Source organism: Microcaecilia unicolor, chromosome 2, assembly GCF_901765095.1.
Source record: "Microcaecilia unicolor chromosome 2, aMicUni1.1, whole genome shotgun sequence".
NCBI classification, from domain to species: Eukaryota; Metazoa; Chordata; class Amphibia; order Gymnophiona; family Siphonopidae; genus Microcaecilia; species Microcaecilia unicolor.
The window spans coordinates 225,655,395-225,682,330 of NC_044032.1; the positions used below are offsets into that span (position 1 = coordinate 225,655,395).

Here is a 26,936-nt window from a genome sequence, read left to right on the forward strand (position 1 = left end):
AATCCGATTGTCTGGCAGGAACACTCTGCCCACTCGGGTGTCGAATCGAACTCCCAGATACTCCAGGGACTGAGTCGGGCGCAGCTGGCTTTTCTCCCAGTTGATGATCCACCCCAGGGAGCTCAAAAGAGCAATCACCCGGTCTGAAGCTCTGCCGCACTCTGCATAAGAGGGGGCTCGGATCAACCAGTCGTCCAGATAAGGATGGACTTGTACTCCTTCCTTGCGTAGGAAGGCCGCGATGACCACCATTACTTTGGAGAAGGTCCGCGGAGCAGTAGCCAACCCGAACGGGAGGGCTCTGAACTGGAAGTGTCGGCCCAGGACCGCAAAACGCAGAAAGCGTTGATGAGGAGGCCAGATGGGAATATGCAAGTAAGCTTCCTTGATGTCCAAGGATGCTAGGAACTCCCCTGCCTTCACTGCCGCTATAACAGAGCGGAGAGTCTCCATTCGGAAGTGTCGAACTTTCAAGGCCCGATTGACCCCTTTGAGGTCGAGGATAGGCCTTACAGAACCTCCTTTCTTTGGTACCACAAAGTAAATGGAGTAACGTCCCATGCCAAGCTGATCTTCTGGCACCGGAATGACCGCACCCAGGCGGATCAGATTGTCCAAAGTCTGCTGCACTGCCACAGCTTTGACCGGAGACTTGCAGGGAGAGTGCACAAACCCGTCTCTTAAGGGTCGGCAGAACTCTAGCTTGTAGCCGTCTCTGATGACTTCCAGCACCCAAGCGTCTGAAGTTACCCTGGTCCACTCGCCAAGAAACGAGGATAGGCGTCCTCCAATCTGCTCTGGGCCATGGACCAGGGCCTCGTCATTGGGTACGAGATCCTGGGGGAGGACCGGAGGAAGCACCTCCGGGACGGCGGTCTCTGCGAAAGGAATGCTGCTTGGGGGAGAAGTTCCTCTTGAAGGAAGAGGGGGCAGAGGAGCCCGACTTGCCTGGGCGATACCGACGGGCTTCCTGAAACCGTCCTTTGGAGGAACCGGGCGGGCACCACTGGCCCGAGCCCTGACCTCCGGTAACCTCTGGCCCTTGGACGTGCCGAGATCGGTCACAATCTTGTCCAGCTCGACCCCAAAGAGCAGCTTGCCTTTAAAAGGCAACTTAGCCAGGCGAGACTTAGAGGCGTGGTCAGCAGACCAATGCTTCAGCCAAAGCCAGCGCCGAGCAGAGACTGTCTGAGCCATACCTTTAGCCGAGGCTCTCAAGACATCATACAGCAAGTCTGCCAAGTAGGCCAAGCCCGATTCCAGGGCCGGCCAATCAGCCCTCAAGGAAGGATCCGAGGGGGAAGCCCGCTGCACAATCGTCAGGCACGCCCTGGCCACATAGGAGCCGCAAACTGAGGCCTGCAAACTTAAAGCAGCCGCCTCCAATCTTCTGTCTTGGGCATCCTTTAGGGCCGTGCCACCTTCCACCGGCAACGCCGTTTTCTTAGTCACCGCAGTGATTAAGGAATCCACGGTAAGCCAAAGAAAGGCCTCCCGTTCGCCTTCAGGCAGAGGATAGAGGCGGGACATAGCCCTAGCCACTTTAAGGCTCGCTTCTGGGAAATCCCATTGAGCCGAAATCAAGGTGTGCATGGCTTCATGCACGTGGAAGGTTCTAGGCGGGCGCTTCGTCCCCAGCATAATGGCAGAGCCAGCAGAGGCTGAAGGAGAGACGTCCTCCGGAGAGGAAATCTTCAAAATGCTCATGGCCTGCACTAACAGGTTGGGCAAATCCTCTGAGCGAAAGATCCGCACTGCAGAGGGGTCATCCGCTCCATCCGAGCGGGAATCCATCTCCTCCAAGGAATCCCCAAAGGACCGTTGGGAGAACTCAGATACGCTGCCCTCATCTACATCAGAGGAGACAGAGTCCTCTAGGGCCTGGAAATCCACCCGAGGGCGTTTGCTTCCGGAGGCCTCAACCCCTTTATCAGACAGGGGAGCAGGTGCAGCGTTTTGCATAAGAAAAGCCTGATGCAGCAGCAAAATGAACTCAGGGGAGAAACCCCCCAGACTGTGCACTTCTGCAGCCTGGGCCACGGTCCTAGACGCACCCTCAACCGGCGCTCGCAAGAGCGGGGGGAGAAACATGCTGTGCATCCAAAATGGCGTCCGGCGTGAAACTCCGGGAAGGAGCCGCGCGGGAAGAATGGCGCTTAACTTTTGCCGCTTTCTTGCCGTCGCCCGAATCAAGGGCGACCATAGCATTAACGTCTCCCACCTCGAGGGCGGCCCAAGAAGAAGCCGTCCGAGCAGAGTGGCCGGCCAAAATGGGGGGGGGGGGCAAGCAGCGGGGGATGGGCGCTTATGGCGGGAAAAACCGCCGCACCGGAGGAAGAACCGGGACACTGACCTGACTCCAAACTGACGCCCAAAAAAGGCGATTCAGGCTTTGAAATCCCCGCTAGACGCGCACATGCGGTCCGGGGTGCGATTCTTCGCGCCCTCGCCCTCCGACGCCATAAGCCACGTGGAGACTGATCGGGGAACCCCCTGTCCGCTACAAAAGGTAAAAATTACCTGCTTCTCGCTCTGAGTTGTAACGAACTGGTGTCCCAGTGAGCAGCTGCAATAAACGCTGATATAAACGCTGAAATAAACGCCCTTAAAGGACGTCCAAATTTTTTTTTTTTTTTTAACGGAGCCAGCGGGAGGGGGGAGAAAAGGAGGGACCTGGCGCCACCAGGTTTGCACTTGCTCAAGAAGAGCCCTCAACCCCAGGTACTCAACAAAACCTAAGAATTAGGCTTGGAGACCTAGCCAGAGCTGCTGCTGTGTGTGACCACCACCTGCTGAGATAGAGAACATACTGGGGAGTTTCCGGCAGCACATGACCACATATAGGGAGGCAAAAGGATTGCTCTCTATCTCCACCTGCTGGTAGATGGACACAACCCACCAGTCTATGGATTGATCTGCATGATGATATGGAATTTCGAATGACAACTCTAGCGACGATACTCCCGTTGCTTGAACAACATGCCTGGATGGTGTCATTAGATCTCCAAGACGCTTACCTGCACATTCCAATTCACGCTACCTTCAAAAAGTATCTGCGGTTCCAGGTACAGTCAAGACATTACCAGTATCGAGTTCTACCCTTTGGCCTCTCGTCATCACCGAGGGTCTTCTTAAAATGTGTAATCGCAGTCATAGCTTACCTACGTCAGCAGAGGGTAGCGATTTATCCTTATTTGGACGACTGGCTGATATCCTCCCCCACAGTTTAGGAGACTCTTCAGGCCCTCCAGAAAACCGTTTCTCTGCTGTGCCTATTGGGTTTTCTCATCAATTTCAAAAAATCTCACATTCAGCCGGTTCAAAACCTTCAGTTCATAGGGGCGGTGCTGAATACGCACCGGATGCTAGCATACTTGCCTCTCAAACGGGCTCTGCACATCCAGTCACTCATCTCTCACCTGACCCTCTGTCCATCTATCTTCAACGAACCAAAAGTTTAAATAGACCTTCTCAGTTGTTTCTTTCCCTAAGGTCTACTTTACATCCAAAACCAGTGACAAAAGGGACTTTGTCACAATGGATTGCAAGATGTATTGCTTTGTGCTACCAGTTGGCACAATCTCCTTCTTCAGACATCCCTCATATTACTGCTCATCACCTCAGGGCCGTGGCAGCCACAATGGCTAGTTTACAGAGGACACCTTTGCAGGACATCTGCAGAGCAGCCACATGGTCGACAATGCATATGCTCACCAAGCATTACTGCATTGATACTGCCTCATCTGCAGAATCGGGTTTTGGGCAGGCAGTATTATCTTCAACTCTATGAGGCGTCAACTTCATCCACCTCCTCCTCTCACAGGTACCAGTTTTAACTTTTACAACTAATGTTCTCTTATGCATAACCTGTTACCTGTGTAGCTAGGGAGTCTTCAATTGTGGGGCTGCAAGATCTAATCTGTCCAGGGAGAAATAGAAGTTGCTTACCTGTAACGGTAGTTCTCCTTGGACAGATGATCTTGCAGCCACACAAACCCTCCCTTCCCTCCCTGGCGTTGACGCTAGCTATTACATTTAACTATTAGGGGCTGGTGTCACCCGGTATTTATACCATAGAGGGAAGCGGGTGACAGCACGAGTGCATACGTTTTGGTTTATATTTAAAATGCTTTAGCGCAAGTCCGGGTCAGTGACGTCACGGGAGCGTTACTTCAATTGTGTGGCTGCAAGATCATCTGTCCAAGGAGAACTACCGTTACAGGTAAGCAACTGCTATTTCCCCAGGATCAAAGTCCACTGCACTAACCACTAGGCTACTCCTCCACTCCAAGCTGATAATTGTTAACAATACAGCATCTGACTGCAAATCAACTATTCTCAACCCTGTCCTAACTAAACACCTGGCCAGTCTGTGTTTCAAGACACCCTTAATAATGGTGCAAGAGACAACACATGCATAGTTACTTCTCATATCTTCAAAATCAGAATAACCAAAGAAGTCTGAGAAGCACTGTTTTAGATCCCGGAGGAGTGAAGAAGTCCATATATTTCAGGCTTCAGACTGTTCTATTCTCTGTTTCACAAATGGCTGCACCACCTATGATGTGCAGATGGTGGTGATATCAAGAGTGACAGTGTTCAAGAAAGCATAGGAGAAGCAGAGCATTCCTGGTTATCAAAAAGGGAAGAGCTAAACATCAATTAGATTCTACAGCATTTCAGCACACAAGATGGACTTTGAGTTGCTTATCTTCTGTCGTATTCTTTGTTTCCATGTTTCTCACATTTACTCATTCATTGTAATATAGTAACACAGTAAATGCATAGCAGATAGATCAAGACAACCCATCTAACATGCCCACAAAATGTTTAGGGTTGTATTTGCTTCTCATGCACCCAACATTGGCAGGGCACATAGAATTCTTAGATTTCTGAAAGGAATGCAGAAAAGGGTTCATTACTTAGACACTGTGCAAAGCAGTAATAATACAACCACAACAAAAACCTAAAAGCTGATATTAAGCTAACATCTCGGAGTAGGGAACAAATACAAATATAAATTACAACAAATAATTCCTCTTTGAAAAGGGACAAACTAGTGGAGGATGAGGAGGAGATATGGATACATCTAATACTGACCCAAGGGTAGCTAGTGTTAGCAGGACTATTCTCACAAGCAGATTACCAAGCTTGGAAATCAGGGGGAGAAGCAACCAGGTAAAATCAATTTGCTACAGGCTAGATTAGGGAAAGTTTGGCAAAATTTGCCATGTTTTGAGGGCAGATTTAAACCTGATATGTCAGCTCAGATCAGTCAGTAAGCTATTCCAGAACAGCTCTAGTACAATGCTCCCTCCTTTGCTGAACAATGCTGTAGCCACTGTGCTACCCATCTTCCCATCCCTCTAGCAGTCACTTATTTTTCCCAACGGTCTGCCCGGCACCATCACCTTTACAACACCTTGGGCCTTATTTACTAAGCAGCACTAAGGGCAGTTGCGTTTTTAGAGCGTGTTAAACGCCAGCGCACTTTAGCAAACAGGGCTCCCTTCTCTCTACCATCCTGCTCAGTGTCCAGCATCTCACCTCTCTCTCTCCATACCCCTCTTCCCAATCCCAGCACCAGAATATATCTCCTGACCACCTTCCCTTGATGCCCAGGGGAGTCATCCTCGTCTTTCTCCCCTCCCTTTGTGCCTCCTCCATCATCACAGACAAAAAAAGTCTTCCATTTCTTCCTAATGGCAGCTCAGAATAACCTTCCAGAGTCTTCTGTCTTTGCAACAGCTCTAGCACAACATAGACTAGTCCTCCTCCTATTTCTGTAGCAGCAGATGGTGGTCCACGCAGGAGATGAAGCTGCACCAGCACCTATGTTCTGAAGCAGGCACCATGTTCTGCTGCTTCTCATCACATGAAGGAACATCAGGCTTGGCCTGACTTCAGCCTGCAAACATGGTGTGCAAGAAATGGAGGGTGGGAGAAAGGGAAGCAGTAAGTCTTTAAGCATGGCACCTGCCGCAGTTAGGTATTTTTGCTTGGCAAAAAAAAAAAGAAGCTATCGATGACCCATCTGTACTCGTTTTTACATTATTTTTTAATTGATATATTTTATTGTGAACCACTTAGTCTATATAAAAGTGGTATATCAAATGCAATAAAACAAACTAACATCAGATAATCTGAGATGAGAGAAGTTTAGAATCTCTCTAAATTCTCAAACACGTTTTGACAGCTTCTGCTTGGCTTCTCCCCACAGACCGTCCTCCCCTATAAAGGGTCAAGAAGCTGATTCCCAGAAAAGGAAGGAGCTGAGGAGACGAAATACGTGTGAAGACTCGAGAGAGACACTCCTACTACACCCCCTTCCCTTCGCATTGCAAATGAGAAGGGCAAGCCCCAGCTACCCCACATCCCCCGCTGCGCTCTCACCTTGGACTCGATCACCTGCACCGCAGTGGTGGGCACTGGTAGAACGGCTGCCGGGAGAGTGCACTCATGGAAAGGGACCATCTCTGGGTCTGGGAAGGTGTCTAGCGAGGCAAAAATAGGAGGGGGCGGCGGGGAGATCGTCGAGTGTGTTAGTAACGCCTGCAGGTTCGGGGAGGGCGTGCAGTCAAGGGATGGGGGAGTGGGGGTGGCAGGGCAAGAGGGACCTGAGGAGGCCTCTGCTGGACATGCCTCCTCCACGTCAAGCATGGGCGGGATCCCACCATCCTCCTCGTTGTCATCAGACACGTGGTAGTTGAACTGCAAAAAGAAAAAAAAGGGAAAGAAAAATCAATGACAGAAATCGCAACAGAGAGAGCATGCTGCACCATGGAGTACTCCCTCCCCCCCCCCCCCCCCCCCCCCACACAAAAACAATCTGTGTCAATAAAGTTTATTGAATCTTTTCAATGCCGAGTCCTGGTCCTTAAATATGTGTAAAAAACACCACCTTGAATGTGGTTCACTATTACGAACTGGAGGGAAGGGTGTAAGAAAAGGGAAAATTAGGTTCTTATCTTGGTAATTTTCTTTCCTTTAGTCACAGCAGATGAATCCATTAACTGATGGGTTGTATCCGCCTGCCAGCAGGTGGAGATAGAGAACACTGAAAAAGCACAGTGACCCTTGGACGGCTAGCCCCTTCTGCCTTCAGTATTTGAAATTTCCAAAGCAGAGTGAATCATAAAGGTAGAATAACATGAACTTTCCTCACAGTGAACAAACGCCCCAGAGCAGGAGCAATAACCACACAAAGGTGGGACGATCTCAACCTCCTGTAATAGAGCAGCATGTAGACATTCTGAAAACTGGTTTTCAACTTCTCCCGATGAGATACATATCTGCATGAAAGATCTGAACAAAAAACAAAGTCAGACAGGGAGGGATCATGGATTCATCTGCTGTGACTAAAGGAAAGAAAATTACCAAGGTAAGAACTTAATTTTCCCTTCCTTGTCATCAGCAGCAGATGAATCCATTAACTGATGGGATGTACAAAAGCCTACTTAGGGTGAGAATAGGCCACTCCGCGAGCAAGCACTTGCGCTCCAAAATGCGCATCCTGCTTCGCTGTAACATCCAGCCTGTAATGCCGGACAAATGAGAGCTGAGAAGCCCAATTAACCGCACTACAGATCTCCTGAAGAGAGAGTGCACCTGTTTCAGCCCACAAGGAGGAAATCACTCTCGTGGAATGCGCCTTAAACGCTTCAGGCGGAGACCGCCCTGGAAGCAGATATGCAGAAAAAATGACTTCCTTGATCCAACGGGCTATAGTGGTCTTAGACGCCGGACAGCGAAGTTTCTTACCTGAAGCAGGTGTTGTCCGAGGACAGCAGGCTGTATATTCTCACATGTGGGTGACGTCACGTCGGCCCGGAGGATTTTCTAGTAAAATCTATAAAGTCTCTTCAAACCGCATTCCGTGGCGCGAGTGATTGCACCGCGCATGCATGCACACGTCTTCCCGCTCGCCGCGCGGACACGCTCCTCAGTTGAATCCAAAAGATGAAAGAAATACAACTCCAAAGGGGAGGTGGGAGGGTTTGTGAGAATATACAGCCTGCTGTCCTCGGAGAACACCTGCTTCACGTAAGAAACATCACTTTCTCCGAGGACAAGCAGGCTGATATACTCACATGTGGGGTATCCCTAGCCCCCAGGCTCACTCAACACAACAAAGAATGGTCAATTGGACCTCGCAACAGTGAGGGCATAACAAGGATTGACCTGAAACAAGAAATTTCTGAGAGTGCAGCCTGGAACAGAATAAAAATGGGCCTAGGAGGGTTGGAGTTGGATTCTAAACCCCAAACAGATTCTGCAGCACCGACTGCCCAAACCGACTGTCGCGTCGGCTATCCTGCTGAAGGCAGTAGTGAGATGTGAATGTGTGGACTGATGACCACGTTGCAGCCTTGCAAATCTCTTCAATAGTGGCTGACCTGAGATGAGCCAATGACGCAGCCATAGCTCTAACATTATGAGCCGTGACATGGCCCTTTAAGTCAGCCCAACTTGGGCATAAGTGAAGGAAATGCAATCTGCTAGCCAATTAGATATAGTGTGTTTCCCGACAGCAACTCCCCTCTTGTTGGGATTAAAAGAAATAAACAACTGGGCGGACTGTCTGTGGGGGGCTTGTCCACTTCACATAAAAGGCCAATGCTCTTTTAAGTCCAAAGTGTGCAGCTTGCTTTCACCAGGACTTGTATGAGGGCGAGGAAAAACTGTTCGCAAGACAATTGACTGGTTCAGATGGAACTCCAACACCACCTTTGGCAGGAACTTAGGGTGCGTGCGGAGGACTACTCTGTTTTGATGAAATTTAAGGCAAGGAGCATGAACCACTAGGGCCTGAAGCTCACTGACCCTACGAGTTGAAGTAATCGCCACCAAGAAAATGACCTTCCAGGTCAAGTACTTCAGATGGCAGGAATTCAGTGTCTCGAAAGGGGGTTTCATCAGCTGGGTGAGAACGACACTGAGATCCCATGACACCGGAGGAGGTCTGACAGGGGGCTTTGACAAAAGCAAACCTCTCATGAAGCGAACAACTAAAGGCTGTCCAGAGATAGGCTGACCTTCTACACGTTGATGGTAAGCACTAATCGCACTAAGGTGAACTCTTACGGAGTTGGTCTTGAGACCAGACTCTGATAAATGTAGAAGGTATTCAAGCAAGGTCTGTGTAGGACATGAAAAGGGATCTAGGGCCCTGCTGTCACACCAGACAGCAAACCTCTTCCATTTAAAAGAGTAACATCTTTTAGTGGAATCTTTCCTGGAAGCAAGACTCGGGAGACACACTCAGAAAGACCCAAGGAGGCGAACTCTACGCCCTCAACATCCAGGCCGTGAGAGCCAGAGACTGGAGGTTGGGATGCAGAAGCGCCCCCTCGTTCTGAGTGATGCGGGTTGGAAAACACTCCATGGTTCTTCGGAGGACAACTCCAGAAGAAGAGGGAACCAGATCGGACAGGGCCAAAAAGGCGCAATCAGAATCATGGTTCCGCGGTCTTGCCCGAGTTTCAGCAAAGTCTTCCCCACCAAAGGTATGGGAGGATATGCGTACAGAAGGGCTGTCCCCCAATGAATGAGAAAGGATTCCGACGCTAGCCTGCCGTGGGCCTGTCATCTGGAACAGAACTGAGGGACCTTGTGATTGAATTGAGTGGCAAAAAGATCCACCAAGGGGGTGCCCCACGATCGGAAGATCTTCCTGGCGACAGCCATGTTGAGTGACCACTCGTAAGGTTGCATTATCCTGCTCAATCTGTCGGCCAGACTGTTGTTTACGCCGGCCAGATATACGGCTTGAAGACACATGCCGTGTTGATGAGCCCAAAGCCACATCTGCACGGCCTCCTGACGCAAAGGGCGAGATCCGGTGCCCCCTTGCTTGTTTGTGTAGTACATTGCAACCTGATTGTCCGTTTGAATCAGAATAATTTGGTTGGATAACCGATCTCTGAAAGCCTTTAGAGCGTTCCAGATCACTCGCAACTCCAGGTGGTTGATCGGAAGACGCTTTTCCTGAAGGGACCAAGCTCCTTGAGTGTGAAGCCCATCTACATGCGCTCCCCACCCAAGAAGGGATGCATCCATCGTAAGCACTTTTTGTGGCTGAGGAATTTGGAATGGGTGTCCCAAAACCAGATTGGATCGAATTGTCCACCACTGAAGTGAATTACGAAAGTCGATGGACAGCTGGATCACATCTTCTAGATTCCCTGCAGCTTGAAACCACTGGGAAGCTAGGGTCCACTGAGCCGATCTCATGAACTGTGGAAGCCATGTGCCCCAGAAGTCTCAACATCTGCCGAGCCATGATCTGCTGAGACGCTTGAACCCTGGAGGCTAGAGACAGAAGATTGTCCGCTCTTGGCTCGGGAAGGTAGGCACAAGCTGTCTTCGAACACAACAGAGCCCCAATGAATTCCAATTTTTGAACTGGGTTGAGATGGGACTTTGGGTAATTGATGACAAACCCTAGAAGCTCCAGCAGTTGAATAGTCATCCGCATGGACTGTAAAGCTCCTGCCTGGGAGGTGCACTTCACCAGCCAATCGTCGAGATAAGGGAACACATGCACTCCCAGTCTGCGTAGCGACGCTGCAATGACCGCCAGGCACTTGGTAAATACTCTGGGCGCAGACGCCAAGCCAAAGGGCAGCACACAGTACTGAAAGTGCTGCGTTCCCAACCGAAACCATAGATACTTTCTGTGAGCTGGAAGTATCGAAATGTGGGTATAAGCATCCTTTAAGTCCAGAGAGCATAGCCAATCGTTTTCCTGAATCATGGGAAGAAAGGGTGCCCAGGGAAAGCATCCTGAACTTTTCTAGAACCAGATATTTGTTCAGGCCCCTTAGGTCTAGGATGGGACGCATCCCCCGTTTTCTTTTCCACAAGGAAGTACCTGGAATAGAATCCCATCCCTTCTTGCCTTGGTGGAATGGGCTGGACCGCATTGGCGCTGAGAAGGGCGGAGGGTTCCTCTGCAAGTACCTGCTTGTGTTGGGAGCTGAAGGACTGAGCTCCCGGTGGGCAATTTGGAGGCTTGGTTTACAGATTGAGGGTGTATCCTAACCGGACTATTTGAAGAACCCACCGGTCGGAGGTTATCAGAGGCCACCTTTGGTGAAAAAATTTCAACCCCCCCCCCCCCCCCCCCGACAGGCAAGGCGTCCGGCACGGACACATTTATGGTGGCTATGCTCAACTGGAGCCAGTCAAAAACCCATCCCTAGTTTTTGCTGGGGAGCTGCAGGGGCCTGCTTGGGCACACGCTGTTGACGAGAACGAGCGTGCTGTGGCAAAGCCTGAACCGGCTGTCGAGAAGTAGGAGTGTAGTTACGGCCCCTAGAGGCATAAGGCGCACTTCTCTTCCCTTTAAAAAACTTCCTAGAAGAGGAAGCGGATGCAGAAGGCGCCCGGCGGGAGAGCAAGTCCATAGCGTTATCACGCTGATACAGGTGATCAATCAACTCTTCGACTTTCTCACCAAAAAGATGATCCCCCCCCGGCAAGGGATATCTGCAGTTTTCTGCTGAGTTCTCTCCTCCAGGTTAGAGGCACACAGCCATGAGAGTCTGCGATTCACTATATCCATAGCAGAAAATCTAGATGTCACCTCGCAAGTGTCGTAAATGCCTCTGGACAGGAACTTGCGACACACCTTCTGCTGCCTGACCACTTGGCGAAAAGGATCGGCCTGCTCCGGTGGAAGTGCATCAACCAAACTCTCAAGCTGCCGTACTGAGTTCCGCAAATGAAGGCTCGTAAAGAACTGGTAGGACTGGATTTTGGAAGCGAGCATGCCAGCCTGATACGCCTTTCTCCCAAAAGAATCCAAGGTTCTATGTTCTCGCCCCGGGGGCGCTGAGGCAAAGTTCCTAGAACTCTTAGCTCTTCTGAGAGCGGAATCCACCACCGCAGAATCATGAGGCAACTGAGGCCGGACGAAAATGGGCTCCTCGCGGATCTGATACTGGGATTCAGCCTTTTTGGGAATAGTTGGACAAGAAAGAGGCTTCTCCCAGTTCCTCATCAGCACTTCCCTGAGTGTATCATGGCAAGGAGCTGTGGTAGAAGACTTAGGTGGAGATGGATAATCCAGGACATCGAGCATCTTGGCCCTGGGCTCATCCACTGTCTCCACAGGGAAGGGAATGGCCTCAGACATTTCCCGCACAAAAGATGAAAAAGACAAACTCTCTGGAGGGGAGAGCTGTCTCTGAGGTGAGGGGGTTGAATCAGATGGAAGACCTAGAGAATCCTCGGCAGAGAAAACTCCATGACCCCCATCTTCATCAGATGAGCCATCATCGCATGGGGCTAACAACTCAGAAAGAGCAGCCCGGATCCAAGCCCGTCTCGACATAGAGGTGCGGTGACCTCGATGACGGTGTCGAGAAGTCGACTCCCCAGGAGACTCCGGTGAAGCTTTCTCCACCGAAGGCAATGGAGAGTCGACCCAGGAGGCAACCGACCCCGATACCGGAAGCGGTACCGGAGAAGGAGACATCACTACCGGCAAAAGGCACGGTGCCGCAGGAGCCTCCGGTGCCGGACGCAAATGTTGCAGCACCGCTTCCATGAAATCTGGAAAAATAGCCTTGATACGCTCATCTACAGAAGCTGTCGGGGAAGGCTGCGGTGCCGGTGTGGTCATCGGAGGCAGAATCTACAGAGGCTGGGGAGCCAGTACCGGGCTGCCAGACGACCTGCGCGTCGATACCTCCAAAACAGAGGGAGAGTGATCCTCTCAGCACCGACGCTTCTCGGGTACCGAATGCCTCGATGACCCGGAGCTCACGGTACCGTGTCAAGAAGGAGAATGATGACGGTGCTTCTTGGCCTTCACCCGGCATCGAGACTCCTCGGTACCGGTGAGGAAGACGTGGAATCCACACGCTTCCTCGGGGCCGGGTCTGATAAAGGTCGGTCCCGTAGGGCCTGCAAAGCAGGAGGCGCTGAGGAAGGTGGAGACCCGCTCGATGCATCACTGCTCCCAGCGTGCATCTGTCTCTTGGCAGCCGGTACCCGGTCTCCCAATGCCAACGCTGCCCTCGACGTCGACGGTACCGATGTCGACGCCGAGGTACCGGATCCGAAAAGCTTTTCTCTTTGGGCCTCTCGAGAAAGTTGAGTGCGCTCTCATTTTCAGGCACAACTTACAACTTTCTGGACGATGGTCGGGCCCAAGGTACTGAAGGCACCAGGAGTGCAGATCAGTGCCAGAGATGGTCCGGTTGCAGCGGGCGCAAGGCTTGAAGCCGCTGGGCGTCTTCAATGACATCGCGGGAAAAATCGCCTCCGCACAATCAAAGGACGTGATTGTATCAGAAAAAAGAGAGAGACACAAAAAATGGGAAAAACAATACCCGACAGAGCGACCTAAGAACGATCGCACGAAAAAAGAAAGGAAACTTAGAAAAGAAATACTAGAAAAGTAAAGGTTTTTTTTTTTCTGTTTTTAAACAATACCCGAAAGGGTAAAACGAACTGGAAGAGAGCTTTACTCCGAAGGCCTGAAGAAAACGCGAAGCGCTACCGAACTCTATGTCTCCTCAGACGCGGAAAAAGAAGGACTGAGGAGCGTGTCCACGCGGCGAGTGGGAAGATGTGCGCGCGCATGCGCGTTGCGATCGCTCGCACCACGGAACGCAGTTTGAAGAGACTTTTTAGATTTTACTAAAAAATCCTCCGGGCCGAAGTGACGTCACCCACATGTGAGTATATCAGCCTGCTTGTCCTCGGAGAAACCCACGGCGCGAACCTATCAACAATACAAAAAGGTGATCAGAAGTCCTGAAGTCATTTGACATCTGTAGATACTGCAACAGAGCCCTGCGAACATCTAAAAGATGTAATTGCCCAAAGGAGCCCAGAAAATCTTCCCTAGAAAAGGAAGGAAGAAAAATGGGCTGGTTCAGGTGAAACGCTGAAACCACTTTAGGCAGGAAGGAAGGCACTGTACGTACCGTTACTCCAGACTCTGAGAATTGTAGAAAAGGGTCCCGACAGGACAGCACCTGCAGCTCAGACACGCGTCTAGCCGATGTCATGGCCACCAAAAAGACAGTCTTGAGAGTCACATCCTTCTCGGAAGCTCGCTTAAGCGGCTCGAAAGGCGAATGCTGGAGAGCCTTCAACACCAGCCCTGGGTTCCAGGCCGGACAAGGCAACCGCACGGGAGGACGGAGCCAAAGCGCCCCTCTGAGAAATGTCCAGATGGGCAGCAAGGGATAAGCCAGAGACTTTCCCTTGAAAGCATGCCAAAGCTGCCACTTGAACCCGCAGGGAATTGTAAGCAAGGCCTTTTTGTAAGCCATCCTGCAAAAAGTCCAGCACCGGCGAGACTGTAGCCCACGTGGGTGTGATCATCTTTGAAACACACCATGCCTCAAACTTGTGCCAGATCTGAGCATAAGCTGCGGAGGTAGACCACTTGCGGGCCTGCAAGAGAGAGTGGAGATGGCCTTGTTAGAGTAGCCCTTATCTCTCAATTGCGCCCTCTCAAGAGCCAGACCGTAAGACCAAATCGGCAGGGATCCTCCATGGTCACCGGACCATGAACCAACAGGTTCGGCACCAGAGGCAAAGGAAATGGGGCTTCCACCATCATCCGCCGGAGATCTGCATACCACAATGAGAATCACCAATCCCCGGGTGCAGTCGAATCCGCAGGAAGACTCGCCCTATCAAGGGCCAAGGAGGGAACACATACAGGAGGCCCGAGGGCCAGGGCTGAGCCAGCACATCCAACCCCGCCGAGCGAGGATCTCTCCTTCTGCTGAAAAAGCGAGGGACTTTGGCGTTTGCACTTGACGCCATTAGATCCATTCCGGGAGTCTCCCATTTCGCACAAATCTGAAGGAAAACTACTTCTGCCAGTTCCCATTCCGCCGGGTCGATTTGATGCCTGCTGAGAAAATCGGCTTGCACGTTGCTCTGACCTGCTATGTGAGCTGCTGACAGAAGCTGCAAGTGGAGCTCAGCCCAGTGACAAACCTGAGCGGCCCCCGCAGCCAGGGCCCTGCACTGAGTGCCGCCCTGACAATTTATGTAGGCCACTGCTGTCGTGTTGTCTGATAGAACCCGGACAGCAAGCCCCTTCAGAGTCTTGTGGAAGGCCGTAAGAGCCTGGAATATCGCTCTCAGTTCCAAGCGATTGATGGACCAACCCGCTTTCACGGGCTCCACTGACCCTGAGCATAGCTTCCCTGGCAACGTGCTCCCCAGCCCAACAGGCTGGCATCTGTTATCACCAGGCACCAAGAAGGAAGCACTAGCGGCATTCCCTGTCGCAGCATCCTGTCAGAAAGCCACCAATCCATACTGTGCCGAGCCTCAGGGAGCCACGTTAGTCTGCGTTGATATTCCTGGGAAATCGGAGACCATTGTTGGAGCAGAGCAATCTGCAGTGGCCTCATATGCGCTCTCACCCATGGAACCACCTCCAAGGTGGCCATCATCGACCCCAGTAGCTGGACAAAGTCCCAAGCTCAAGGGCGAGGCATGCACAGGAGCAGATGGGCCTGATTCTGAAGCTTGCACCGCCTGTGGTCGGGGAGAAAGACAAACCCCGAGGCCGTGTCGAACTGGACCCCCAAATACTCGAGAGACAGAGAGGGTCAGGTGACTTTTGGGTATATTGACCACCCAGCCTAAAGTCTGCAAGACTGTCACCACTCTGGCTGTTACAAGACGACTTTCCTCTGCTGAATCTGCTCTGATGAGCCAGTCGTCGAGATAAGGGTGTACTCTGACGCCCTCTCACCTGAGAAAGGCAGTTACCACCACCATTACCTTGGAAAAAGGTACGGGGAGCTGTAGCTAGGCCAAAACTGGAAATGTTGGCCCAACACTGCAAACCGGAGAAACTGCTGATACGGGGGCCAAATAGGAATGTGCAAATACGCTTCTTTTAGGTCCAGAGACGTGAGAAACTCTCCTGGCTGTACCGCTGCAATGACGGAGCGCAGGGTTTCCATGCAAAAATGACGCACTCTTAGGGCCTCATTGACTCTCCGTAAGTCGAGGATTGGTCTGAAAGACCCGACTTTTCGAGGCACCACAAAATAAATGGAGTAGCGACCGCAGCCGCGTTCAGCGGGAAGCACCGGGATCACTGCTCCAAGGTACAGCAAAACTTGTAAGGTCTCCTCTACCGCCGCCCGTTTGACAGCAGTGCCACATCGGGACTCCAAAAACATGTCTCACCGGGGCACCAAATTCCAATCGGTAACCTTCTCTGATCAGGTCCAGGACCCACTGATCCGAGGTAATCTTGGTCCACTCCTCGAGAAAGAGGGAAAGACGTCCTCCTACTGCTAGAATCGAGGAGTGGACCGGCGTCCCATCATTGTGGAGGATGCCCCTGAACTCCAGGCCTTGAGCCGGCCGCTGCGGAGCGGCTGTCCAAGCGAAAGGAGTTCCTCTGCTGAAAACGGGCACTTTGAGAAAACCCAGCAGAGTGCCACGGGCGATACCTGCGAGCTTCAAGGAAGCGAGGTCTGGAGGAAGAGGAAATCACAGGACCCTTGGAAGAAGGCTTCAACCTAGCCCCAGGTAACCGCTGGGGCTTAGAATCCCCCAGGTCTTTAACAATTAACAATCTTCTCCAATTCCTCTCCAAATAACAGGAGGCCCCGAAAGGGTAACCTCACCAGCCTTTGCTTAGACGCCATGTCAGCTGCCCAATGACGCAGCCAAAGAAGGCAGCGGGCAGCAACCGCCACAGACATCTGCTTAGCCTTAGCTCTGACCAGATCATAAAGGGTGTCAGTCAGAAATGACAGGGCCGACTCCATCCGCGGGGCAACCTCAGAGAAGGACCCCGCACCCTCCGCGGGCTGATCTACCGCCTGTTGTAACCAGGAAAGGCAGGCCCGGGCTGCATAGGAGCTGCAAATAGATGCCCTTAAGGCAAAGCCCAATATCTCAAAGGACCCTCTTCAGCGCGGATTCTGGCCGCCGGTCCTGCATGTCTTTCAAAGCGACCCCTCCCTCTACCGGGAGGGTGGTCTTTTTAGTCACAGCCGTGACCAACACATCCACTTTAGGCATCCCAAAAAGGGACAAGTGATCCTCACTCAGAGGGTAAAGCTGACCCATAGCCCTGGCCACTTTCAAGGGCCCATCAAGGTCAGACCATTGAGCTGAAATAAGCTCTTGGATGGAGTCATGCACAGGAAAGGCCCGAGTAAGCTTCTTGGTGCTCACCATCCTAAGTAACAGAGGAGGCATCGCCCTCGGCAGGATCATCAATCGAGAGGGCCTGCAAGGCGTCAGCAATGACAGCTGGCAGCTCATCGCGGTGGAAAATCCGAACCACATTGGGATCATCCAAATCCAGTGGCAAACAGGCACCCTCATCCATATCATCCGTCCAGGAGGGCCTGTCCAATCCCTCAGACTCCCCACAGCCTGACAACGGGGGGGGGGGGGGGGAAGGGAGATGCGCCTCTCTCAGACGGGGAATTTACCTGTCTATGTTTAGCGTCCTTCCAACGTTCGGGGGAAGAAATAATATCTGTAGCCATCCCTGGGCCATCCAAACCTGGAGGGAATCCAGAATGCAACACAGTGTCAGACACCTGTGGCAGAGCTCTTTTCAGCATGAAGACCTTATGCATCAGTAGCACAAACTCAGGGGAGAAAAATTTACACTGACCATCCGCCCCCGAATTAGGAGAAACAGAGGTTGGAGCTCCTCTAGCAGCCTCGAACAAGGTGTCCCCCTGCACTCAGACTCCTACGCAACCGCGAGGGTCGAGTCATGCAGCGCTTCCAAAATGGCGCTTGCTGCCAGCTTCATCGAGCGGGAAGAATCACCCTCGCCATGCTCGTACTAGCGCGAGCGTCTAAGGAGCACCCCGCCGCTGATCTGCGTTTACCACAGCGGGAACAGCGCTTAACCGCTCCAGCAGCCATTGTCCGACTGGACAGAAAGGTAAAATTATGTATCATACCTGATAATTTTCTTTCCATTAATCATAGCTGATCAATCCATAGACTGATGGGTTGTGTCCATCTACCAGCAGGTGGAGATAGAGAGCAATCCTTTTGCCTCCCTATATGTGGTCATGTGCTGCCGGAAACTCCTCAGTATGTCGATATCCAAGCTCCATCCGCAGGACTCAGCACTTAGAGAATTACACCCACAAAGGGACACTCTGCCCAGCTCACCACCGCCAAAACGGGGGAGGGGAATTAACCCAGCTCATCCCCACACGTGGGGGAGGGGAATCCGTCCAGCTCATCCCCGCGGAGCGGGGGAGGGACACCACACCCGCCGATGCGGGGGGATCTGGCTCATCCTACAACCGCAACCGCGGGAGGAGCTGACTGACCCTAACACCGCCGAAGCGGGAGGGGTACAAAGCTGCCCTACTGCCGCACGAAGCGGGAGGGAGCGCCGGCAGAATTTATGTCTCAATCCAGCCCCGTAAAACGGAGGGGAGAGGAATGCAGCAGCTCACTGTAACACAAACTCGTCTCAACTCTTGAAGAATCCAATTGAAAAAACTTGAACACGAAGTCCTCCTGAACAGGAACTGAAGACTAAACTTGAATCTGAAATGCAACCAGAATATAAACAGTACAGATATCTGGGGGGGGGGGGGGCTATGGATTGATCAGCTATGATTAATGGAAAGAAAATTATCAGGTATGATACATAATTTTACCTTCCATATCATCATGCTGATCAATCCATAGACTGGTGGGATGTACCGAAGCAGTACTCACCCAGGGAGGGACATTGAAATCCCTGACCGCAACACTGAAGCTCCAAACCGGGCCTCCGCCCGAGCAGCCACAGTCAAGCGGTAATGCCTGGAGAAGGTATGGGCCGAAGCCCAAGTTGCCGCCTTCCAAATCTCTTCCAAGGAGACGGACCCGGCCTCTGCCATCGAGGCCGCCTGAGCTCTAGTGGAGTGAGCCTTCAGCTGGATAGGCGGCACCTTCCCCGCGGCCACATAAGCCGCTGCAATGGCTTCCTTGACCCATCTTGCCACTGTAGGCTTAGCAGCCTGCAGACCCTTATGAGGACCTGCAAACAGGACAAACAGATGATCCGATTTCCGGAAATCATTGGTCACTTCCAAGTATCTGATGATGACCCGTCTCACATCCAGATATTTGAGAGCAGAGTATTCCTCTGGGTAGTCCTCCCTACGAAAGGAAGGGAGACAGAGCTGCTGATTCACATGGAAGTGAGAAACAATCTTGGGCAGGAAGGAAGGCACTGTGCGAATAGTCACTCCTGCCTCAGTGAACTGCAGAAAAGGCTCTCTACATGAGAGCGCCTGGAGCTCGGAAACTCTTCTGGCTGAAGTGATAGCCACCAAAAAGACTGCTTTCAGCGTCAGGTCTTTCAGAGATGCCCTCGACAAGGGTTCAAAAGGCGGCTTCTGCAAGGCTCTTAGCACCAGGTTGAGATTCCACGCAGGCACCACTGAGTGCAGAGGAGGGCGCAGGTGATTAACTCCCTTGAGAAAGCGCACCACATCTGGCTGCGAAGCCAGGGAAGCACCCTTCAGGCGGCCCCTGAAGCAAGCCAGAGCCGCTACCTGGACTTTAAGGGAACTGAGCGACAGGCCTTTCTCCAGACCTTCTTGCAGGAACGCCAACACTGAAGAAATTGGAGCAGTGAAGGGAGAAAGTGAGCCTGCTTCACACCACGCTGCAAAGATACGCCAAACCCTGGCGTAAGCAGTAGAAGTAGAGCGCTTCCTCGCTCTCAGCATAGTGGCGATGACCTTGTCTGAGAAGCCCTTCTTTCTCAGACACTGCCGCTCAATAGCCAGGCCATAAGACCAAAGGGGGAGGGATCCTCCATCACCACGGGACCCTGATGTGACAGGCCCTGCTCCACTGGCAGCCGCAGAGGATCGTCGACTGAGAGCCTGATCAAGTCCGCATACCAGGGACGTCTGGGCCAGTCCGGACCCACCAGGATTATCCGGCCCGGATGCTTTGCCACCCGGTCTAGCACCCTGCCCAACATGGGCCAGGGCGGGAACACATAGAGAAGCTCTTGTGTCGGCCACTGTTGGAGAAGAGCATCTACTCCCAGGGATCGAGGGTCCCGTCCTCTGCTGAAAAAGCGCGGCACTTGGCAATTGGCCGATGACGCCATCAGATCTAGGCTCGGCTGGCCCCAGCGCTTCGTGATGTCCAAGAACGCCTGAGCAGATAGCTGCCACTCTCCGGGCTCCAAGGTATGACGACTGAGAAAGTCCGCCTTGACATTCATGACTCCGGCAATGTGGGCTGCTGACAGCTGTTCCAGGTTCGCTTCCGCCCACTGGCATAGATTCATGGCCTCCTTGGCTAGAGGGGCGCTCTTGGTACCTCCCTGGCGGTTGACATAGGCCACAGCCGTGGCATTGTCCGACAGGACCCGTACTGGCTTCAACGCTAGTACCGGGATGAACTCCAAAAGCGCCAACCGAATGGCTCTGAGTTCCAGGAGGTTGATAGACCAATTTGACTCTGCAGGAGACCAGAGCCCCTGCGCTGTCCTTCCCAAGCAGTGGGCTCCCCAGCCCGACAAAGAGGCGTCTGTCGTGACGACAATCCACTCCGGGGTCACCAGAGGCATTCCTGCAGACAACTTGTCTGTCTGCATCCACCAGCTCAGCGCCTTGCGCACTGCTGGGTCCAAGGGAAGGCGCACAGCATAATCCTCCGACATCGGAGTCCAGCGCTGCAGCAGAGAGTGTTGTAGTGGTATCATATGAGCCCTGGCCCAGGGCACTACTTCCATCGTGGCCGTCATAGAGCCCAACAGCTGCACATAGTCCCCAAGCCCGAAGAGGAGAGGCTACTAGGAACTGGTCCACCTGAGCCTGAAGCTTGACAATCCGATTGTCTGGCAGGAACACTCTGCCCACCTGGGTGTCGAATCGAACTCCCAGATACTCCAGGGACTGAGTCGGGCGCAGCTGGCTCTTCTCCCAGTTGATGATCCACCCCAGGGAGCTCAAAAGAGCAACCACCCAGTCCACAGCTTTGCCGCACTCTGCATAAGAGGGGGCTCGGATCAACCAGTCGTCTAGATAAGGATGGACTTGTACTCCTTCCTTTCGCAGGAAGGCCGCGATGACCACCATTACTTTGGAGAAGGTCCGCGGAGCAGTAGCCAACCCGAAAGGGAGGGCTCTGAACTGGAAGTGTCGGCCCAGGATTGCAAAACGCAGAAAGCGTTGATGAGGAGGCCAGATGGGAATATGCAGGTACGCTTCCTTGATGTCCAAGGAAGCCAAGAACTCTCCTGCCTTCACTGCCGCTATAACAGAGCGTCTCCATGCGAAAGTGCCGCACTTTCAAGGCCCGATTGACCCCTTTGAGGTCGAGGATAGGCCGGACAGAACCTCCTTTCTTTGGTACCACAAAGTAAATGGAGTAACGTCCCTTGCCAATCTGATTTTCTGGCACCGGAACGACCGCACCCAGGCGGATCAGGTTGTCCAAGGTCTGCTGCACTGCCACAGCTTTGACCGGAGACTTGCAGGGAGAGAGTACAAACCCGTCTCTTAAGGGTCGGCAGAACTCTAACTTGTAGCCGTCTCTGATGACTTCCAGCACCCAAGCGTCTGAAGTTACTTTGGTCCACTCGCCCAGAAACGAGGACAGGCGTCCTCCAATCTGCACTGGGCCATGGACCAGGACCCCGTCATTGGGTACGAGACCCTGGGGGAGGACCGGAGGGCGTACCTCCGGGACGGCGGTCTCTGCGAAAGGAATGCTGCTTGGGGGAGAAGTTCCTTTTGAAGGAAGAGGGGGCAGAGGAGCCCGACTTGAAACCGTCCTCTGGAGATACCGGGGCGAGCACTGGCCCGAGCCCTGACCTCTGGTAACCTCTTGCCCTTAGACATGCCGAGATCGGTCACGATTTTGTCCAGGTCGACCCCAAAGAGCAGCTTGCCTTTAAAAGGCAACTTAGCCAGGCGGGACTTAGAGGCGTGGTCCGCAGACCAATGTTTCAGCCAAAGCCAGCGCCGCGCAGAGACTGTCTGAGCCATACCTTTAGCCGAGGCTCTCAAGACATCATACAGTAAGTCTGCCAAATAAGCCAAGCCCGATTCCAGGGCCGGCCAGTCAGCCCTCAAGGAAGGATCAGAGGGGGAAGCCCGCTGCACAATCGTCAGGCACGCCCTGGCCACATAGGAGCCGCAAACTGAGGCCTGCAAACTTAAGGCAGCCGCCTCGAAGGACGACCTTAAAGCCGCTTCCAATCTTCTGTCTTGGGCGTCCTTTAGGGCCATGCCACCTTCCACCGGCAACGCCGTTTTCTTAGTCACCACAGTGATTAAAGAATCCACGGTAGGCCAAATAAAGGCCTCACGTTCACTTTCAGGCAAAGGATAGAGGCGGGACATAGCCCTAGCCACTTTGAGGCTCGCTTCCGGGACATCCCATTGAGCCGAAATTAAGGTGTGCATGGCATCATGCACGTGGAAGGTTCTAGGCGGGCGCTTCGTCCCCAGCATAATGGCAGAGCCAACAGGGGCTGAGGGAGAGACGTCCTCTGGCGAGGAAATCTTCAAAATGCTCATGGCCTGCAGTAACAGGTTGGGCAAATCCTCTGAGCGAAAGATCCGCGCTGCAGAGGGGTCATCCGCTCCATCCGAGCGGGAATCCGTCTCCTCCAAGGAATCCCCAAAGGACCGTTGGGAGAACTCAGATACGCTGCCCTCATCTACATCAGAGGAAACAGCGTCCTCTAAGGCCTGGGAATCCACCCGAGGGCGTTTACTTCCGGGGGCCTCAACCCCGTTATCGGACAAGGGAGAAGGGGCAGCGTTTTGCATAAGGAAGGCCTGATGCAGCAGCAAAATAAACTCGGGGGAGAAACCCCCTAGACTGTGTATTTCAGCAGCCTGGGCCACAGCCCTAGACGCACCCTCAACCGGCGCTCGCAAGAGCGGGGGAGCAACATGCTGCGCATCCAAGATGGCGTCCGGCGCAACACTCCGCGAAGGAGCCGCGCGGGAAGAACGGCGCTTAACTTTAGCCGCTTTTTTGCCGTCGCCCAAATCAAGGGCGGCCATGGCATGAACGTCTCCCAGCTCAAGGGCGGCCCAAGAAGAAGCCGTCCGAGCAGAGTGGCCAGCCAAGATGGCGGAGGCAAGCAGCGGGGGATGGGCGTTTATGGCGGGGAAAAACCGCCGCGCCGGAGGAAGACCCGGGACACTGACCGGCCTCCAAACTGACACCCAACAAGGGCGAATCAGACTTTAAAACCCCCGCATCCCCGCTAGAAGCGCACACGCGGTCCGGGGAGCAATTCTTCGCGCCCTCGCCCTCCGACGCCATAGGCCACGTGGAGATCAATCGGGGAACCCCCTGCCCGCTATAAAAAGGTAAAAATTACCTGCTTCTCGCTCCGAGCTGTAACGACCTGGTGTCCCAGTGAGTAGCTGCAATAAACATTTAAATAAACGTCGAAATAAACGCCCTTAAGGAAGTCCAAAATTTTTTTTTTTTCTTTTAACGGAGCCAGCGGGAGGGGGGAGAAAAGGAGGGACCTGGCGCCACCAGGTTTGCACTTGCTCAAGAAGAGCCCTCAACCTCAGGCACTCAACAAAACCTAAAAATTAGGCTTGGAGGCCTAGCCAGAGCTGCTGCTGTGTGTGACCACCACCTGCTGAGATAGAGAACATACTGAGGAGTTTCCGGCAGCATATGACCACATATAGGGAGGCAAAAGGATTGCTCTCTATCTCCACCTGCTGGTAGATGGACACAACCCACCAGTCTATGGATTGATCAGCATGATGATATGGAATATAGCAGAAAAATAGCGGCTTCGAGCCAAAACTTACCCCACTCTGAACGCTGTCCATGGGAACCTCCCCGGAGGAGCTGGGCATCACTCTCACCTCAGAAGACCGAGTCAACGAGCTCCGGTCAAGCTGCACTAAACCAGAATCACTGGATAAAGCCTCAGAAATAGCTGCGCAGTAAAAGCGCGCCCTCCTTTTTTTTTTTTTTTTTCACACTGTGAGGAAAGTTGGAGGCAGGCAGCAACAGAGGGACTCCGGGAGGAGGGGGAATGGGTAAGGCAGGGAAAGGGCGAACCTATATGCCTTTAAAGTGGGCACCACCAGCCACAACACCCCTGCTCTACTGGCAAAGAACAGGAGCCACCCCAGGCAGAAATTTTTTCCAGGAGCTCATCAAGCTACATCCACACCTGCTGGGAGATAGAGAAATACTGAAGGCAGAAGGGGCTAGCCCTCAAAGGGTCACTGTGGTTTTTCAGTGTTCTCTATCTCCACCTGCTGGTAGGCGGATACAACCCAGCAGTTAATGGATTCATCTGCTGCTGATGACAAGGAAAAGGGATTACTCGTACTACACTCATGTTTCCCTGTCCTCACCCCTATCCTCCTTGCCTTGGCCTACGACATTCATCCTCTATTCCCTACTCCCATAGAATGCACCCTTACTTGTCAACACCTCCCTCCATCTCTAACATTGCATTCAACCCTGCTACTTACTGAGCCCAAACATTCACCCCACTATGGCTTCCACCCCCCCCCCCCCCCCCCCCCCCCCCCCCCCCCCGACTACCAACATTCATTCCTCCTACACCTCACTACCTCCTTCTTGAATTACCCAAACATTCTCACTTCCTTGTCAGTCCAACACCCCAGAAGTCATCACCTCCCCATTACTTACTCCTTTCTTATCGCCCACTCCCCAGTATTCACCTTCACCACTTGCCTAGTGCGCTACTCTCATTCCCTCTGACTCTGAGGGCCTCCCTATGTGTAGCCACGCCCCTTCCTGTCCCTACAGCAACACAGGGTGGGAGCCTCAGCACACTAGACCTGGCAGGGCTGGGCATGCCTCCAGCTACAATACAATTTGCTACAGTTTGCTGCCTGCCAGGTTGTGATGCTTTTTAAGGGCGAGAGGAGCAGATGAAAACTAGGTTTTCAGCTTGTGCTGGCATCCCTCCTAGCAGCCCTGTCATTGGACAAAGCAACACACTGGGTTCCCTTTGGTGCCCCCCCTTTCCTTTCGGACGTGTGCCCTCAAGAGTTTTAGATTGGCTTATAAGGGTGGTGTACCCCATCCTTACCCCCACTACTGGCTTGGCACCTAGGACACTTGCCCTTCTTTCCCACCCATTTCAATAAGCCTGTGGCCTAGACTAATTAAAAATAGTGTTGACAACCCTGTAGAGACCAAAAACAGCGGCATGTGTGTTCCCCTTCTCCTGAGGGCAAAGTTGCCAGGTATCAGCTAATTGTATAGCTCAAGTCTCTTAAAAACTAGCCATATTTCCACACCCAACAGGAGCACACTCTGGCTTTAGCTGTTAGCAGGGCCCCTCTGCTGCTCAAATCTCATTGCTGAAGACTTCAACTCAGCTACAGCTGTTCCCATGGACCACAAAACAGGGTAAAAAAAAAAATATGCAGAAAACTGATTCAACCACCAAAATTTTAACAAGCCGGAGAAATTTGTCCTTATTTTTGTTGTCATTTCACTCATACTGTTTTCCTTATTTTTCTAATGTTGATTTTTATTTATATCTATATTTTCTTTTTTCCCCTCCTTATTTGTCCTTTGCTTTGCTTTTTTCTCTGGGCTTTCACGTCTCCCTGCTTCTTGCACTCTGTCCTATACTCTTGCCCCCTTTCTTCCTACCCTCCAGGCACTCTCTTCCCAGAGGCATAGCTAGGTGAGGTCCAAGGGAAGCTGCTGCTCCCCCAAAACAGATTTTGAATAAAATGGCGTCTATGCAGATCATTCCTTCAGTTTCACACTGACACCTATTTTACAAAAGGTAGCTCCCTCTGACATTAAAACCTGGCTATGTATATGTTCTCTTCCCCTTCCCTCTTTGACACCTGTAATTATCTCCATCTTCCTCCAGGCACCTTCTTCCTACTCCCAGCATTCTCCCTCCTTTCTCAGGGCACAGTCTCTCCTATTTCCCTTTCTCCTCCAGGTACTCTCCTTTACCTCTTTGCTACTGGGTATTCCTCTTACCCTTTTCTCCAAGCCCCTCCAAGCATCTATCTATCCACTTACGATACACTCTTTTCCTGTTGTCTCCCCCACCCTCCCAGGCACTGCGTCCCCCCTTTCCTCTCCCTTCAGACACTCCCTCTCCTTCCTCTCTCTCTTCTCTCCCTTTCTACTGTCGAGGCACTCTTATCTCCAGTCTCCTTTCCCACCTTCAGGCACCCACTTCTCCATCTCCCTCTCCTCCTAGGTCTTCCCTGTAGTATTCTCTTCTCTTCCCCAGCACTGAGTTTTCTCCCTTTTGAACAATAGTGTAACCAGAAATGATTGGCTGTTTGACACCTCTCTTAGTTCTCCTGTTATTAGCATGGGTGGGCCTGACCAGACTGGAAGGGTCATGGCCCATCCGTGACTATGTCTTTGTTTCTGGCAGGGGTGGTCTGACCATATGGTCAACTGGGCAGTGCCCGAGGGCTGAGGAGCTATAGGAGGCCTAGTGCCTCTCTCTCATGTGATCGCCTCCGAACCGATCATATGGGAGAGAGGCACTGGACCCCCTACAGCAAACCGGAGCAGTACCTGTCAGTGACCCGATCCCCTACATATTCTCCAGTGGGTATATTCTCCATTAATCTTGTGCAGCCTTTTTTTTCCCTAAACCTTATTTAAATGAATACATATTTCAAGCCTAAAGGATCCTTCTTATGGGAAGCACAAAGTAGGATTATTTCTAGCGAAAATAATTCCACTTGCCCAAATATCTACATGATCCAACAACATAATTAGTACTCATGTAAACCTTATTTTAAATGAATACATATTTCAAGCCTAAAGGATCCTTCTTATGGGAAACACAAAGTAGGATTATTTCTAGCGAAAATAATTCCACTTGCCCAAATATTTACATGATCCAACAACATAATTAGTACTCATGTAAACCGCTAGCCCTGAAAGTGGGGTCCCAGACTTACTTTTCCGATTGC

General features: G+C 52.2%; 1 protein-coding gene across 1 annotated transcript in view; it reads right to left on the reverse strand.

Moving 5' to 3' along the window:
- LOC115462357 (leucine-rich repeat extensin-like protein 5) overlaps window positions 1-26,936 on the reverse strand; it is a 112,350-nt gene that overhangs the window by 80,105 nt on the left and 5,309 nt on the right. The window contains exon 3 of the mRNA XM_030192366.1: window positions 6,394-6,711. Within this exon, the coding sequence (XP_030048226.1) occupies window positions 6,394-6,711 (318 nt within the window). The remainder of the gene's footprint in view (window positions 1-6,393; window positions 6,712-26,936) is intronic.